We start from the raw sequence: 19699 nt of genomic DNA, 5'->3' as shown, positions 1-19699 counted from the left end.
AAGAATACAAAGCGATTATAATTTACTACTTCCTTGGACAATAATAAACTATATTAGATTTGTCATCAGGAAAATTAAAATAAATATTTTACTTGCCTATAACAGCCCCGCTGAGCAGAACCAGAGTACGAAAATGAATCTTTTATCAAAGTAGATAAAAACGGCTGAGCTCCATGAGCCAAAAGAAGTGCAACCATTTCATAATTGCCAGATGCTGTAGCCGCTTGCAATGGTGTAACCGTAGATTTATCTTCGCTCAATTTAGCCCCACCTTCAACAGCTGCACCCCTCTCCAACAATATTCTAGCAATATTACAATGTCCTAACAACGCCGTGTAGGTTAAAGCAGTCCAATGTTGCGTTTCTGCATTGAATCCAGACTGATTACAGAATGTACTATTAGAAACGTTACTAGAGGCGCTAGGTGAACTGGAAGACGAATTTGAAGACTGCACATTCTTTCCTGGAGTCATTACAGCAGATGACGTCATTGGACTTCTAGCATTTGATACATTTAGAGCTGCTGGAGCCTTGGAAGGTGTGTTCGCTGATTGTCCAGTGGATGGAGGTGGACTTTCGATGTTCAAATCAGCGCCAGCGTCTAACAATGCTAGAACAGCGGTTTCATCACTGTTTATACACGCTATCATTAAAGCAGTGAAGCCATTATCATTCACAGTGTTGATCTTTGTCGACGGTAAAAGAGGCATGGCTTGAGCTATTAAATCTGCACGACCGCTTGTTAGCATTTTGAAGGCCATATCCATAGTTAGGAGCCGGACGTATTCAGAATCGTCAATGCGCTTCGAGCAGACTGAAACTTCTTCGAAGCTGTGAACGAAGTTTATTACAAAACCTTATTAAAAAGCTAACATTATATTTTGGGATCTTGCCTTATAGGGTATTCAAGGTACTTTTATTACTCTGTAAATTCTAATATGTATTACCATATCGGTCTAACAGGACAATCTACTCCGGGCAATAGCAATCTGGCAGCTTGATTAATGTCATCTTGATCCACAACTAGACCGTGCCTGTGTTCTGCATGAGCGGTCGCAACTCTTAGCCATTCAACCAGTGGCGGAAGTACGACGTACGCTCGTTCGTATGCGAGTTCTTGTATCCCGGAACCTCGTTCACCGTGTTCCAACTGTATAAAATTGTTTCATTACATTACATTCAGACAATAGAAAAGAAGAGCAAAGATCCGGATCAAATGGACAAACCTGCGAACACCTCATGTAATAAAAGAGAGCATTCAATGCCTTGGTTGTTAAAGGTATAGGTGAACGTCCTGCTTGAGCTACTTTTGATATTAAATCTACCAGTTCTGACATTGATCCTACGCAGGTGGTTAAAAGCGACGGTTCTAACGCTGATCCCGCTGCATCTCTTCCGCTGCGAGATGATGAGGAGGAATTTAAAGAACTGATACTGGCCCAACGTGGCATGGCAAGTGCACCTGCGAACATTATGAGATTCTCCTAAGATCATGGAATATGTGAGATTCTCCTAAGATAAGGAAGTGGATTAAATGAAGTTTATTTCATTTATAATACATCTTAATACGTTAAAAGGCTAATAATTTATATAAAAAATTCAAAACATATTAGGAATATTTATTGTTTAATGAATTTTTTAATAAGTTCTGAAATATATCAGTTAACAGTAAAAAAAGAAAAGAATTACATTAGTAATCGTAATTAACTATAGTAATTAAGTAGTAGATGGGGTCATAATATGGTTAAAGCGGGAAATAATAGATTTTAAAATAATATTAATTAGCACGTTGGGAAATAAAGGAATACTTTTTGCATAAATAATTATTGCCTATCTAGCTTAGTTCCTAACAAAATAATTTTACCTGATGCCGTTCGACCAGCATTTAGATGCGCGTACGGTTGCAGAAGACCCCATAAATCTCCACTGTTTGCAATAGCATGTTCCAACATGGTTGCAGTCAATGTTGTATGGGGATCAGTCGGTATACATTGTAGTAGTATTTCTTCCAACAGATTTTCGATTCCAGCGGTCAAATATATGGCTGCATACTCGTGTATCATTCTTCCTAGTCGTACATCAGACATCCAACGAAGAAATCTTCCCACTGGTAGTTGTAGCCCGGATCGAGATGCTTTCGATTGCTTTAACTGATCGCCAGATACGGCGAACATCGCTGCAGCACGCAAACAGGCCTATAAAAAGAAAATAAGTGGATGAATGTCTATACTAACGTAGTAATAATTTGCCTGAAATCTGTCTGTTATTCAAGGTCGCTAAAATATAATACTCGTCTATTACTGGGACAAGAAGTTGTCTAGTATTATGATCGTACTTTCTCGATTGATTATTTAAATATTATTCAAATATTGCTGTTTATACATAATACATTCAATATAAACAAACTTAGCTATTAGAATAAGTATTTTGTGATATGAGCCTATTTTATGAGACCATTATGTTACTACAACATTACCTATCTTTATTGTATTATCTGTTTTTACATTACTATATTATTACCTTGTAAGTGATGCCTAGTTAAAGCAAGCGTGTATAGAATAAACATATATAAAAATTAGTGCATGGCTATTACAGAGTTTATGAACTTTGTCCGTTTAGGGTTATTTCCTATGCAAGCAGGAAGACACCCGCCATCTTCTAAATTCACGCGGATCAAACGCTTACGGTGTAAAGCTGAATTTATACCTTTATGAATCCTGAGGGATACAATGACGAATTTATTTTAATCAGCTCAGTTTTAACCTTTGCTAATATCAATGTAACATAATATGTTTTATTACTATTAATATTGATTAATGAATAAGATAGTAAAGGGTATTTAGATAAGCAATTTATGCCTAGAATATTAAATTAGCAATTTACTCATCTTTAATTATCACATCAACGAATCACGTGTTTTATTTCACGTACCTTGGTACAAGAATCTGCCAAGGCCGGACAAAGCACGATTTTGAATGCGCTGTATACCTCGTGTTTACTGCATAGACCAACAGGTTTAGCCAGTCTCTGAGTTTCTCGACCGATTCTAACCAGCGCTCGTTGCAGCAGGTAAGAGAGACGCGGTATCGTTTCCATAGAGACTTGCTCCATGTGTTCTCTAGTGCGACCATTTTGCAACACGCGAAGGACATCGTGGTGCGTCCATGGTAATTGCTGTAACTCTACCAGCCGATTATGAGAGTCTACCCAGACGAACTCGTCAGCACTGGTTACGTTGGTATTTATGGTTTCTAAGCTGGAGTGCCTCATCAGTCTCCTTACAGCTGGTTCTGAACTCTCGGATCCGCTCAAGGAGGAGTAGGTGGAAGACGATTTATGGGAACGCATAGTAAGCTGCTGAATTGCTAGTTTGATATCTTCTAAGCCAGAACCTGACCATGGGACCTGTAACTACAATATAGTTATTGGAAAAAGAAATTTAAGGCAATGATTTTTATCAACAATGGATTTCTATGTTATTGCAAAAAGCACACCTTAGCGGGTGTAGCTCTGTGTCTGTTACGATTTTGCCCAGATCTATTCCTGCCATTTCTCTGAGTAACCGAGGCCGATAAACGATCGTCTTCTGGCACAGAGTTCAGCTGCTGTGGACTGTGTGCCCTATGATGACGATGCGGTGGTGAACTGCTACTCGTGTGGCCACCTGTGTCCGACATGCTTGCATGTCCTGACGATCGATTTTCATCTGATGAACTATTACCGGTACATTCTGGTCGCCTCTACAAAAGATGTTCATATTTTATAGCGTTTGCTCTTCAACATCATAATATATCGTGAGATGATGATGGATGGTGAAGAAGGAATATAAGGAATAAGGAGTAGATTGTTAGAATATTAGTATCTTTAGAATTTTATAATGATTAAGTTTTTGAGAATGAGAATGAAAAGTCGAATATCACGTTCATATCACTATCGCAACACTAATTTTGTGGATGAGTTAAAAAATATTTAGATTGCAAAAAGAGCATTAAAATACCTGAAGCGCGCGAATTTCATGTAAACTAAGATGGTAGTGTTGAGAGTGATGGGGATGTTGAGGCGTTGGCGTTGGAGCAACGCTGTCCGTGTCCCTTTCTGCCACCATGTGAACCATATTATGAACACCGTTTTTTGGAGAACTTTCTGTGAAGTCTTTCGAGTATGGAGGACAGTACAATTCTCGTCCACTGCCACCGGCCGGTCTACAACAAATTTTTAGATCGTTTCAAATTTTTGAAATAAATTTAGCACATTTAAATTTTGAAAATTTTTCATAATTGCATAAACATCCGCAATTTACTATTAAGTAATATACGTAAATTAATTCATATAGTATCTTTTCGAAGAAGTGGATATTCCTTCCTAAAAGAATTCATAATTACATAATTTAACTAATTAAACAAAAAATTTTAAATTATATGATTATTTACATTGATATAATCAAATAAACTACTGTTCTATAAAGTCTACTATTACTACACATTAGCCGCGCGTGTAGAGCATATACGGGGGGGGGGGGGCACGTTATTCGATATCCTGTTAGGCAAGTTTCTCGTTAATTGCCCGCCAAATAATTATAATCCAGCGAAGCCCTTGCCAGTTCGATCTTTCTTTTCCACTGTGCCTTAAAAAAGCAAGAACGTTGAAAAAATACTTGGTTACCGCGTATTCCGTTAGAACGATTTAGCTTTGAAAGAAATCACGTTCTCCAATGAACTCAGAATCTATGGAGCAACAAAAGTATTCAATGTCTTCATCAGAGATTGAAGAGATAAATATAATAGAATATTATGAAAGATCACTGCATCGAAATATATGTAATAATTTATGTATTCTGATGTGATATCGTGATGAATGATATTTATCGCTTATCGTACGCTTTTGATTATTTGAGGTTTGTTGTTTTTGTTCTATATTAGCATTAACTGAATATTTATATATATATAATATGTATATATAATGATATATAATACTTTCATTCGTAAATTGCATGATACATAGTTGTTTACACAGCCTAATTGTTAACCCCATCTATCTCATTGATTCATTAAAAGCGCTCTCTATTCACGGAAATTAGTTCGTGTAGCGCTCGATCGATAAAAGCGGTCGATAAAAGTTATGAGCTGTTGTTTCTTACATATTTGTTGATTCTTTATGCTCGGTATTGCCCTAATATTATATAACCTAGGATTGCATGCGAACGAATCACGAATGAACATATGAACGCGGTTCAAGCGTACAAATTAACAATATTTGTAGCTGTACGAAAGTAGCAAGAGATTCACGTGCTCGATAAGTTTCGGGAAAGGTAGATCATGGTCCACATGTGTTTCGTGTATCTCGATTGTGACCTCTTTGTTTCTCGCGATTGTTGATCGCGTAGGGCGTTCACGCGCTTCAAATTCTTTCTCGATGAGCAAACTGCCCGACTCGGAAATAAATTCGATTTGTTCCGAATTCAGAGAAAAGTATCGCGTTCCAAAAATCTACGGTCGTCTTCTTGGCGATCCTCTCGGGCCTGTAATTAATCGTACGAGCCGGTTTCTGCGTAAGCGACGAGCTTGCGTGTTTCCCATTAGGTTGTGTTTCCATCGTACGTACAGGTGTGTATTTTGACGTTGAGTTTGAAATTGTTAAAAAAGGGTAAATTCCAACCTTTAGTTCGAGAGCCAGATGGATAAAGATTTAATGGATTAACATTAAGTAAAAGTGGCTTGATTAATGGAAATTTTCTAGGAAATTATATACATTGCCAGTTGAATAATGTTGATGTAGCTGTGATGCAGGGGAGAGGAGACAAATCGACATCGGCTAGTTTCTACTAGTAAATCAATGTACGTAAAGGGTTAATGGTGCAAGGTACGAGGATTGATTGTTAAGTTTTATTGTGAAATTTGTGCAGATTTCAAAGTACCTTAGGTATGCAGTATTCTAACCTTTTTATACTATTTGTGTATACTATATTAAATATAAAAGTAAATGTTAGCTGCACAGTGTACTAATTTCACAGATACTAACTGACCTAGAAGAGTAATGCTCTGGTGAAACAAGTTTCACACTTTTATTTACCATTTCCTCTGAAATTAAAATTGTGCTTAATACCATTAACGAATGATATAAACACACTCTTTGTTTCTCTAAATCGGTAACACAATCTTCAATAGAACTCGTGTACAACTAGTGATAACAAAACCAAAGAAAAACAAAACTTGTATTATATAATGACAGTAAGGTTTCACATTTGGATATAATATCCCTTTTCTTCCCGTCTAATGCTCATCATCAAGCAAACTAGTCTACCCTCCTAACAGGAAAAAGCCGATGGAAATTATACTTATTTAATCGTCAAATTACGCCACCACCCCACCATTGAAGTTACAAAACAAACGTTTCATCTCTGGAACGAATTTGCAAATAATATAGCGAGGGTAGTTCAATAAATAATATTTCAGCTATTTTTAGTCTTATAAAGTGATATTACAATGAAAACGACTAATAAAGATATACTTATCGTGCCTTTTCCTGTGATCTTCGTATGTTTAAATCGCGTGACTCACTCGATATAAATTAATATTCGTGGTACGTGCAAGCCTTCGAATCATGGCACCTGCTTTTTACTTGAACTGTTCCGCATGCGCGTGTTTCGTGCGGACCAGTGGAAACGCGCCCTTAATGCAATTACAGATAGTCGCGAGGAGGAGCGCTGCAGCTGATAAACGTTTCATTCACAGGGGCTTACCCAATTATGCCCCGTGAGAATAATTTGTTCTTTTAGATATTCGATCAAAATAGGTTAAAAAAACGTGATAAATGACAAAGGCTATAACCATAATGATTTCTATTTAAAAGATCATTGCAGTTATTACGGACATTTTTTCTAACTATAGCACGTGCGTATTTCGATTAATTTATTTTATACAAATAATTTATTTGTACATAGCAATGCAATTAAAATTGTTAATACTGCTAAATTGTGTTCTTTATACCTGTTGTTAAAATGTTTTATTATACCGATCTCTATGCTCTGTTATAACTAGTTCTACCTCAGCAACCAATTTCTACATACAAAGCATCTGTTCTACCTATGGATGCCTCAATTATACGTTTTTAATTAACTACGATTAAATGATCTACCAGGTCGTAGTCTTAAATATTTTCAATTTTTTGCGTTTCTTATCGTTAATTAACTTCATATCACGTTAGTGAATCTCTTTAGCTGTTTATAAATTTCCAAGGGTAAAAGACCATTGCAAATGGACGAGATGAAAGGAAGTTCGAGTAATAATTGCCTTTCTAAAATATGAAAATTCAAATATCGATGGAAACTTATATAAACCTGGAATTTATCTAAAACTAACATAAAAATCTGCCGAAACTTATTATAAAAATACTCAAACTGACCGGATAATTCAAACTTTCCCATCATAACTTCATTTCATCCAACGGACTATGAGCGAAGCACTGACCATGCGTCGTCCATCAAACCTCACAATCTATTTCCCGCGACCACTTATAAGTTTCCGCAAAAACCGTTAAATACCACGAAGACCGAACCGCCAAGCGGTTACGCGAATTCCATATGCGAGCCTCACGGGTAACATGCTCATTTTTCATCGTCATGGTAAACGCAATGCTCGCTTGATTTACCCCCTCAGGCGCCACTGCTGAACGAAGCTCCAGTCTGCCTTGAACCCGGTGTTGTCCCCCGGCAAGGACCAATAATCCTCGACCTGGCTTTCGTCCTCCTCGATCTTCAGCACGTCCTCCCTGCTAGGGCTGACGTTCACCACGATTTCGTGCGTGACCTTGACGTCCTCTTCCTCTACCAAACTCACTGTGGACCGTTGCCTCTCGTTTTGCCCCTTTCCACCACACCTTTCGTCCTCTAGACCATCAGCAACTTGTTCTTCCTTCTTCGACTCCATTATTTTTAACTCGCCTTTGTTCGTTAATTGAGCTGAAGATTCTTTACAGTTGAATCTGTGATTTGGTCTCTGATTCGTGTCACCGAAGTAGATCACAGTCTTATGAGCTACCTCCTTGTCACTCTTTTTAATGTTACAGCTGGTTACCGGTATCATCGTACCCTCCATTTCTTCCCTGTGATTAATGTCTTCTATCGTGGTACCATCTTTAGGGTCACCAGAATTTGGTATATTATTACCTATATTTAACCATTCTTTAGACGGTGATTTACTAGTAAAAGGCAGGGCGCGACGCAGGATGAAGTTGACGCCCTCGCGACGAGGTGGAGCCTCTAGGTTACCAGGCATCCTGTAGTTGGTCAGTTCACGGCATATCACGCATTTGCAATCCTTCTTGTTGCATGATCTTCGTTCCGTCAATGGCATGTCATCCGATGCTTTCATGTAAATGCATTTCGTCGTCGAGTTCCTTGGTTTGGTCGTGTGATGGGGCAAAAATTAAGTCGGACAGATGTATCAAGGGAATGGTTTGTAACCGGAAACGGGGTATTCTAAGTATACAGTGGTCCAGTGGTCGGTATCTGAGAGGATGTCCGCTGACTGGGTGCTTTTTGTTGGTTATTCGGCGAATGATTCTGGTTATCAGGATGATGAAATGCTTTCCTCGATGCGGAGGGAGCGAGAATTTGCTGAGTAATTTGTTGGTAACAGACGCTGATTCATGGGGAAAATTGAGAATACAGCGGTGTGGGTTTCTTGGGTTCTTTGAGTACAGCGAGTGGGAGGAATTAGATAATTTTTTGCAGATGTGAACTGGGTGAGTCGCTTTTGTGATGTTATATCGTTCAAAAAGTTCACTGATTTTTTTAGATCCACGAATTTCGATCGCATAAATGATTTTATATTAATGAACTTCACTGATTTTAACTTTATTATAGCGATGCACATATGTACCTTGATTAAATAATTTGAATTGACTTACGATAATGCAACATTTCTTGGTACAAGTCAAAAGAGTACTCCAATAAATTTTCCAATCAACTACAGATTACTTTATAATGCAATTTAAGTCACCTCTGCTCACAGATATCACGGGCAACTTCAAATTACAAAATGCTCCATAATCCAGTCAGAAAACCACAAACTAAAATCACAATTGCCGTTTAGAAATTGAGAACGCAATTGGGAAATTGTCACTAAATTACATAATTACCGGAATATGAATTTGTCTAATCATCCACAATCTATTAATGAAGTAAATCGCGTTTAAGTAACAGCGAATCATTAAGAACTATCAGCGTGGCTTTGCGTGGTTTTTGACCTGTCCTCGTTCCGGCACGCGATTGAAAACACTATGGTCTGCGGCGACGGGATCAGCAGGTGAAATGCGTGCACTTCCTCCGCGGACCGCAATGTCGGCGAATAGAGCACGGCTCCCGTATCACTTTCCTTTCGTTGCTTCTTTACCCCCCGGGCACCACGTAACAGTATCACGAAAGCGGGAGCTTCGACGTTTATCGCGTGAGAACGTCTTCCTTTCTTTCTTTTTCCTTCTTTTTCTTTTTGCGTGTTCTTTACTTTTCTTCGGTGATGGGGGACAGGCATTGACAATAAATGTCACCTTTGCACGTTTCCGTGATATGATTTATGTTTCTGTATGAAGGGAGCGGTAATTCAAATTATGCGGAGAATTCTTGGCTGTCTTCCTTTTTAGGTTAAGGTTAGATGTTTGATGGAACAGAACGGTGAAACGATGATTGTAAAAATTGTCTCAAATTTTAGTACTTTCTTTTTTAGGTTAGGATAGAATACAATGGTAGAAAGGGTTGTAAGGTACTCGACTGATATTAAATAATGTTCAAATAATTCTGAAAGATATTCAGAATGCTTACGATATCCGTAATGTTAAAACTCGTATAATTCTTCAAAATATCAACCGAATAATAATCAGAACTTAAATAATTGCCCAAACAATATTCAAATCCTCAACAGTTTACCAAAGTCTTCCATACAGAACGCGATTCGCGAGAGAGATTGGCGTTTACTTGAAGGTAAGCCCATTTCTGATCGGCAGAAATTTCGTTATCCAAGAATTCCTGAGAAATTATACGAAATGCTCGCCAGAATGCCAAACATAGAATATAAGAAACCAATTACGCGCATTCACGCTCCAGACTTTCACCGTTCTGCTCCGTGGAAAATTGATTCCAAATGAAATATCTCCAATTTCTAGCAACGTCCACCAACCTATTAGAGCTCATCCGCAAATTACTTTATAAAGATCATTTTATACTTTGTACGAATCTATTTCTCTACCTCGCTTGATTGCGAAGTTGTTGCCTTATTATGCTATTTCATAAAATTGTTCAGTCATTTGGATTATGTATGTCTTGGAAGTATTGTTTGAAAAAGTTAAAGATAAATAAAATTTAATAATTTACACGCAGCTACAGATACTAACTGTAAGATGTTATGTTTTAGGAGAAAAACTCATGGTTGGTAAACTAGCTGATCCGATAAATTGATTGTTTTTAAGAAAATTCAATATTAACAGGATTTACTTTCAATTGCAGATTTAAATTTAAATCCAGTCTAGAATCAATCACGACTTGCAATCTGGAAGAATGTTGCGTATCACTCTACTCATATTTATAGTAATTTGACAAATATATGTATATTAAAAATAAAATACTTTACTAAAAAAAATAACACGACGCATTATTTTAAATACGCAAAAATGTTATGAATAAGAAAGATCAGCTTGCTTCTTAAACAGTCATATCTCGCCCCAGACTGTGCTTACTTGAAACATTTACGATATGACAATTAATCAATACCCAAGAAGATTATGATTCATCAGAAACGATAAGGGACAATTCTACACTAAATCACTTTACACTTCCATCGATCGCATCTTTTCACTTCACACCTTCTCTTTCATTCACAAATCACAATAACCTTCACGACTGCACAATCAAGTGACGATTACAACATCGAGCAGCAACTTCATGTCGAACTCTTTTACACTTTCGAATGTTCAATCCGCCCTCTTAAGGCACAATATTATATATCACAAGAATCTATTAAAAATGAGCAAACTAACAATTACGAAAGAATAAGAACAACTGTAACTACAATTGAATAGATGTTACAATTGAAACTGTAACGGTGAGAATGACAACAGCGGACACGAATGCGTAGAGTTTTCTACAAAACGTCTCGCAATAGAACAAGATTAAACGCTGAGCGTTCCACTTTAATTCGCGATCGGCTATCACGCACGCGGCGCTAGTTTCTTGTCCCGCTCCGTGGCATGGTTAAGTGCTGGCTGCCACTTGTAAACTGTTATGCTCTTTTCACCGGACAGAGAGCGTAGGAAACGGGAGAGTGCAAACGAACAGTGTCTTTAGAAGCCCCACCATATAGTACGTGTTACATATGTATATACATGCATACTACTGTATATATATGCAGACGAAGCGTTTGAGTTTGCTACGTTTGTTTCGGGGGAGAATTTCCGCCGACCATCCTACTTCCTATGACCGTGTACTCGAATCGCCCTAACCACATCCCGTGACGATTCTTGTATACGTTACTTGTTTTCGATCCTTTCATCGCACTCGGCCGATCCCTTCTCTATGCAAAAACCGCGTTTATCGCGATTGAAGGGCGTAAACTGTTAACTGGTCATGTTAGGAAACATAGCAACGGAATGGTGCGTAAATGAAAGGAGATAGAAACGTTTCATGAACGGTTCTACTTTTGTAAATGTACCGTTGTATGAAAAATTATTCTTTTTTATCGAATTTATATATAAAGTTTGAAATTGTTTTTGCTCGTACGTAAATAAATTATGAAGAATTGAGACATGAGATTATGCTCGGAACCCCGGCATGACGGAGTTCAACAAATTTAAGTTAGTTAAGACATGTTAGGGCAGAAAGCTTTGATGAAGCAGCTGCTCCAATTATAAGTTTTATGGCCCTTAAAACAATACGAGACAAACAATGCAACATCGTATAGAAGGAAACGTATAGATATAAATTACAAAAATAAATGATGGAAAAAACATGGCAATTCCAAAATGAATTTAAACGATGCACATAATATAATTTATGCTTTGGAAGCCACGAAATGAAGAAGAAAATACATAATGGAAGAAAGCAACCAGATAATGTTAACAGTTTCCGGTACCTTTAGTAATGTCAAGGAAGATTCTCAGGTGTTTTCCAAGTATAATTAGCGTAGGCCAAAATTCTTTTAGATATACTTTTATCAGAGAATACTATAATTTTCAAATACCTTTCTTTTTTATTTATTTTAAAACCATTTTGTATTTGATTTTTATTCTCTAAAAATTGCCTATAAATTGTTTAAACAAAGTTACAAGAAATTTTTAGTGTTTTATATTTAAAACTGATATGATTGAGTAAACACAGATCTATATATTTCTTAAACTAGGAAATTGCTCAAGAAATAATAAAGTGCAACTCAGTTGAAAAAAAATAAGTAAAATGGAGAGTATAAAAATATTAATTTGTCGTTATTGAAGAAACAATAACGCCCAGCATAGATAATAAAACGTTCTAATTGATCACGAATAGCGTTGTTCCCGTTGAAATACGCCCGTGATAAATTCGCGTGAAAGTCATAAGGTAATTTTACTCCCTAGACAAACCGGTCTTCGTTTTTTCCCCCCTTTATGAACTGCATTCTACGTGTACGCGAACATAGGCTGTGTACGCGGTATTATTATTAAACCTAAAGTTAATTCCGTGTTTGGAAAATGTACACGATATCACCTTTCAATTCGCGGTATATTAATTCAGACAATGATTTTTTTTTATCTAATAATACATCGTGATTTATTACAAATAGATTCATTTGTTTACTATATTATTGGAAAATATGTTTTAATCTTTTCCTTTAAACTGCCAATTTGAACAAAATTTTCTAATGAATCAGAAATATAAAAAGGAACTTAACACGTACTTAATTTAATAATCAACTTAAATCTTCATTAACTGATTAAATGAGAATTCCAAGGTAAGAAGAGAAGAAGCAGGGAATTGCTATTAAAAGCGATATTACAGTTCCTTCAGAACATCTCACAAAACCATCATTTCAATTCATCTTCTCTTCTTCAACGTCACTGTTACATTCCAGAGGGAGAACTGTATGACTCTTCATTCATAAATTCACTTTCGTCGCAGTGAAACAACGCCATCTTTCTCCTCCATATCGCCTGAGCCGCTAATTAAAGGCCAATTAAATTTATCTGAATTATCGGTTCCCTGAATACCCCTTCAATGAACAAACGGCACGTTTGGGCCCATCACTTTATTCGTGGCTGATACATCCTTTCCGAGAACGCACGCAAACAACGGCGGAAGTCTTTAATCTATAATATAACGTGCCCTCCACGAGAAAGGTTTTGCAAAGGAAGAGTTCAAGGCGTATATTGTCCGTGCTCATCTGGCGAAACTCCGGTGTCAAGGGCGACAACCATTCCAACCGGAGGATATTAAATTAATTACCGAACCGTGCCTTCCTCTAGCAGCATCATACGTTGTAGTTTATAATTGTTACAAAAATTGACATTGCATCATGTTTACGTAACGTTTGTGTTAGAAATTATCCTAGTTACCTACTTTGTATAATAAATGGACCACTCTATAAAATTATAGTATACTATGTATTATAATGAGACAGGAATGAGTTTTGCAGTTTCGAGTTTCCAGTGAAAATGAGAAAATTTCTACTGACCGAGAATAAATTGCCTTGAGTCAAATTGGAAAGATTTTTGCTTACAAATAATTTATTTCCTTTGACCACGAATTTTTATATAAATTTATATTTTCGTGGATGCAACAAAGGAACTAAAATCTAATACAAAGCCCACATTCTTCTGAAACTTGACTCATTCATTCAGTAATCATGAATTAAGCCTGACTCATTCTTTCATTTAACCGAGGGCTAAGGTCATCTTCTTCCAATTAAACACTCTACAACGTATGGTATTCTAAAAAAGAAGTCAGAAACTTGAAACGTACAGTGCTGTATCAAAGAAAATTTTAATAGACATACATCCTGTAATAAATGCTTTTTTTAACTGCAAATGATGATGAAAGTAAGATTCAGTACAGAATTAATCTACTGTTACTACATATAAATGCACTAGATATGTATCTTATGTGACCAACTCATGCAAGTAATTCATGAAACTAGTTATTTCGCTGAAGAGATTGATTGGTGCAATTTATTACAATTTTTGATTAATAGTACCAACAACTTTTAGGAAATTAGGTAGTTCATGTATTTTATCCATGATAGTGGTCCATCGTGTTTTTATTTTTCATTGTTAGGTAACTTTTAGCCAAATTGTAGTGAAAATGAAAGTCAGTTCACCGTTATTCATAATATATTGCGTCTGCTATTGTATTCGTATTCCTTAATGATAACCAACCAAATATTATATCGATGTTATCTTATTTCATAAAAATCATCACTTATTCGATCAACTGAAAATCTTATGAAACCTTCACAAACCACTCGAAGCACCGCTAAAATGAACTCTTAACACAGATCTCAGGGGCCAATGAACAAGTGTGTAAAATTACATTTCAATCATACCGGTTCTGGACAAATAAAAACCCTCCATCAACCTCATAGTTACCTACTGAATGTTTCATTTCGCGTTTATTGAGGACAAAGTTTAATAAACGAGCAAAAGCCACAAGAAATAGATTTTGTCATTTTCCAAGTTAGTCGAAATGGTTTGGCCGAAACACGATTTTATATAAAGCACGTGAACATTAATTTTTTATTGAATGCCGAAGAATGTGGGAATGATTTCTTCAATGATATGGTTATTATTGTGCATTATTTATTCCATGCTATTTGTGAATATATGTGCTTAATTGTAACATGGTATAGGCAATAAAATGGTATTTCCCGAGTTCCGGAATGTATTCTGGAATGGCGGGAATTTTGTTCGAGATTAACTGAAACTGATGTAGGTTTGTATATATCTACGCATTTAACTTTTTAACATTTGTACAGAAGTACTGTTAATTTTCTTTTTCGTATTACGGGATAGTATAAAAGGAAGGAAGAAATTACACCCTTGTGGAATTTACACCCAGTTAAGTTATGTTTGTAATATTAAAAAGTATCATCTAAGAAAAGATTCTCCATTTAGATATAACTTCAGCAAATTTTTCTCATGGTCAATTAAATAACAAGATGAACAATGAATATTATATCGTTTAGTAATAATAGTGTGTTTTTAAAGATAACACTTACCAGTGAGATTATGTGAAGAAAGTGAATCAAGCAGGAAGACCACAGAAGATACATGCTTGACCTACCGAACTGAGATGAGTAACTAGGATGTTACCGATTCCGAAAGAAAGGAAAAAGGTTCAGAAGAGAAACAAGATAACCTATAGATACCTTGTATTTTGTCATTTATTTTTCATATTAGCGGAACACACGATCAGAATCGGTTGGCGTAAATTTAAGTTGTTGCAAATAGAATGCTGCAAGTCGAACTTGTTTGAAGCCGGAATCCTAGCTGTTCGAAGTGAAGTGACACAGATCCGAGTGGATCAACGCTGTTCAGAACGGAAGGACACGTGTTCGAGGGGATTGAAAAAAAGTGCTGTACACTTTAGTCTCAAGTGGAATAGATATGCGGATACGACCGAATCAGAGCGGAAATTTCAATATATACAAACATTGAATTAGCCATAGCGCCTGATGCGATAAGCAAAATATGCTTGATTTCTAGATCATCTTTGCTCGACTTCTGTTTACTCAAATCACAGAAATGTGAAGTTGAATGCAGCAGCCTCTTTAGATACACATTGTACTTTACTAACAGAAATATTAACCTAAAGCTTAAACTGAAACGATATGAGATTAATAAGCGATTAACATAGGGCGATAACAATTGACGATGGAACAAAATATAATAAATGATAATTAAATCTTGGTGAAACGACATCTCATACGCAAGAAACCTAACCTTCACGCGGCCGAGTTTGATACACTTAATCGATTCCCTGACAAGTTCTTATTCTAATAAGAATAACAATACACTTTCCACTTTTATTCGATTCACCGACAAACAAGGATAGACATCTCTCTCTCCCCCTCCTTCTCTCTTTCTCTCATTGGCTCTCACTTTTCATCTTTCACCTTCCTTTCGTTCATCATCTAATCAAGAGATCACCTCGCTCAATCGGCGGATAGCTTTTCGCCGCTTTCGTGAAGGAACTATTCCTGTACACCTAACCTAAACTATCCTCACTCCCCCCCCCCCCATTCTTCCGTTCTAACGTTGGACGACGAAATAGAAATTTTCTGAAGAATTTCGCGCGATCGTGTGAAAGGAGAGTTGCGGACTTGTTTAATTAGTTATCTGAAAGTAGAGGAAAACGTGCCGAGAGGGGAAACATTATCTGGGAACCGGGTGATCGCGATAATAACGCGCGTGAGAGGATGTGCACCGATGCTTAGTCAGATCTGGTCGAGATATTTAGGTTAACGGCCTCTCTCCTTTCCCTTCCTTCCTCTTCCCTTACAGCGTGGCTGATCGCAACCATCCGTCGACAAAACTGGGTTGATTTTGTCTTATTAAATTGGAACACATTAAATTTTCTTTTTCAAAGTTTTAAATTAGTATGTGGATATCAAACCTTAAACTTTGTTTGATATTCAATTATTAGAAATCGTGATAAGGAAGAAACCTGCTATAACGCTATTAGATAACTATGTCTGTACATACATCTTTCGTCAGTCTTGTCTATGTTTCTACTACTGTTCGTCTCTGCTATTATTTATTTCTACTACTTTTATATGCTACTTATATCTTTCATTATGGGTTTATGTTAACATTTTTCATGTATGTAATTTTGAATGGATGCTACATCCCAATTTAAACTATATTTTATATATATACATATGAAAAATAGAACATGATTCTAATAATATCCTAAAATTATTATGTTTAACCAGACAGCCTAAAAACGTAATGTAATTCTCATATGTTCCAGCAACCAGTATATCCCACATTCTCAATTTCCCACATTCAAACTAATTGAACTTTCACAAGTAACAAATAAAAGCTAAAAAGTATAAGAAAACGGAAAAGAAGAAAGAAATTAAGAAAAAGTTAAACAATAGCAAAAACCATTCCAATCGAACAATTCTCCTATTGTTATCCTTTTTAATGGCTGCTTCACTGTAATATTAGGGAAAACATTCGACGTATACATACAAGGTGTATCACGATCGTGATACAGTTCAACGCTACGATGTAATTGTGTTATGTAATATAATATAACTTAAGAAACTCAGAAGTCAGATAAATACGTGCTTGTAAATACGTGCAATATTACTGGTTCTTACTTTTTAAGGTTAAAATCTTTTTCTTAATAATGTAATATTTTAATCAAACAAACTATTACAATATACTAATTTATTAAAACTCGAAAAGCAATTTAAGTCAAAATATAACGAGTAAAGTATAATAAATCTCAAATTAAAATATACGAATTTACAACATCTGTTCTATTACTTATCTATCTTTCACGTGGGTCTTATATATTGTATTACATCCTGTACGTGGACAGTAGTGTATTTTAATGGAACGGGACCCAGAGGAGACTCACGTCACCGTAAATCGGTCAGGCAACGAGCTACACGAACGGGCTTTCTCTTCGATAACCCTCGATAACCCTGACTCGACACGCGGGATATTTTGCGCTTGCGCATCTTCGTCGTCTGCTCGCGTGCGCGTGCACTTCATGTCTCGCGATTCATTGATACTCCACCAACGATTTGTCCCCACGACTATTTTATGGGAAATCGTTCTTAATTGCACGTCAATGCTTCCACGAGTTGATTTAAGGTATTCGATGTTTAAGAATAGTTTGCGGAGTTTACGGTACATGATAAAATATGGCAATTTAAGCAAACAGGATGTAATTTAATTGGTTAGAGTGGACAAAATGTGATGTTTTATGTGAGTGGTTTTTTTATGAAACTGAACTTTTATAAAAGTTCAGATTTTGAAGTCAGTCGAAGCGAATTCACAAAAAGATCTGCCTGATAAATATCGTTTAGCATTTACAAGTTAATACATTATTCATCTGTGTGGTCACTTTCCATTCGAAGATACAAATCTAAGTAAATCCTAACTTATTCATTTAGATACAGATAGGATTATTTTCTCCCCATTGAGTTTCTAATATATGTATATAAATTTTAAAGAACTGCAAAAGATAATACGCCAAAGAGGTATAGAATACCTCACTGCTATACCTTTACTACCTTATATTTTTTATATTTTTTCATTATTTTAAAATAACTAAAACGATTTGCTTACTCAAGACGAATTCCTTCGAAAACTTATTCGATTAAAAATGACATCATAACCCCAACTGATGTAGTATAGTTTCAACATATGATTTGACTATTACCCCATATATTTTAACGTTGACCGCAATAGTCATTGTCTGTGACCAGCTCCAATCTTTCAGTGACGCTCTAGTAGTCATTGGTAATCAGCACCATAGGCATTATTTAAAACAATTTTTAAAACGTTTGAAATAAACATCTATCACCTTCTTTTGCACTCGATATACATACACAGACTTCATCGAAACAGAATCATATTCCTAACCTAAAAGATGTAAATTTAAAGAACAGTTCCTTTTACCGCGAGTACCAGGTACAATGCAAACTCGGCTTAACTCTTGAGACAGAGGCATCGAGCCATCGATCAACCACGTCAGAAATAAATTTCGATTTTTCACGGAGTTAGAAAGGGTAAGGGTGTGGAAGGAGGGGGGCAGACGAGGGCTACTCGTTTACCGCGCGTTTCATGGGGCTTCCCGTTGATTTAATAAATAATACCGCGTGCTTTCGAAGAAGCTTAGAGGATACGCGTCACTTCGCCTCCTTATCCCCGACGATGATCATTCTCATACCATAGAGATTGCATTTGCGCATTCCACGATGCTCGTACGTATATACGATTACAGCGAAAGATGACTGGCGTATTTTTTGCGGTCGTTGACTCGTTCGAAATACAACGTGTCCGTCATTTAAGCTTCTTTTAAACTACCTTGCGCACTCACACGCGCAGACGCGTCCCTTTATACCATCTTACGCGTCAGCAAAATACAATGTCTTTGTTGTATGCCTCATATATAGTTATGGCTATGGTAGTCTATGCTACTACGCGCTAAATTAATCTTTCATAATTGAATACACAGTATAAATTGTATAGTATGAATATTGTGTAGGGATATAAAATTGTCGCGAGATAGAGCGGTTAGAAGTTTTGTATGGTCGAGTAATTTAGGGATGCATAATGTTTGTAAATCTCATAGTAATTGAAATCTTGGCTATAGTGATTAAAGAAGTTTCCAACACTGTCAAACACAACTACACGCTTCGAATTTATAGAAAATCGTGGCTAGGAACTGGGAGATCTTTTCTCAAATATACTCTAATCTCAAAACAGGTCAGTGACCGTCTTCACATTGAAAGCTATTTTTAACCGGATATCGGGGCAAAATCGAGAGCAATACGATACGCAATCGATAATTTTAATGTTACGCATCGATGAGCAATTATTATCGATTATAATTCGGTGTCATACATATTGATAAGGGCGCAATGGGCCATCTTTTACATACGAATCACCGAGCGTGCACACGACACGCTAACGCGCTGGAATACCAATGAACCATGCATACACA

The 19699-nt window shown here is 36.5% G+C and overlaps 1 protein-coding gene across 8 annotated transcripts in view; it reads right to left on the bottom strand.

Moving 5' to 3' along the window:
* The window catches only part of LOC126915262 (ankyrin repeat and BTB/POZ domain-containing protein BTBD11), a 32950-nt gene that overhangs the window by 2231 nt on the left and 11020 nt on the right, over positions 1-19699 (bottom strand). For 3 of the 8 annotated variants that reach the window (XM_050719773.1, XM_050719775.1, XM_050719774.1), the window contains exons 3-9: positions 3998-4202; positions 3495-3740; positions 2932-3411; positions 1865-2195; positions 1227-1462; positions 948-1150; positions 97-831 (exon numbers count right to left, since the gene is read on the bottom strand). In XM_050719773.1, the coding sequence (XP_050575730.1) occupies positions 97-831; positions 948-1150; positions 1227-1462; positions 1865-2195; positions 2932-3411; positions 3495-3740; positions 3998-4202 (2436 nt within the window). Of the gene's footprint in view, positions 1-96; positions 832-947; positions 1151-1226; positions 1463-1864; positions 2196-2931; positions 3412-3494; positions 3741-3997; positions 4203-7647; positions 11286-19699 lie in introns of those variants that run through there. The other 5 variants (XM_050719768.1, XM_050719769.1, XM_050719770.1 and 2 more) reach the window with 5 other exon arrangements.

The sequence above is a fragment of the Bombus affinis genome, chromosome 4 (genome assembly GCF_024516045.1).
Source record: "Bombus affinis isolate iyBomAffi1 chromosome 4, iyBomAffi1.2, whole genome shotgun sequence".
In the NCBI taxonomy this organism is placed as follows: domain Eukaryota; kingdom Metazoa; phylum Arthropoda; class Insecta; order Hymenoptera; family Apidae; genus Bombus; species Bombus affinis.
The sequence above is the reverse complement of the archived record's forward strand: the minus strand, read 5'-3'. Positions and strand labels throughout refer to the sequence as shown.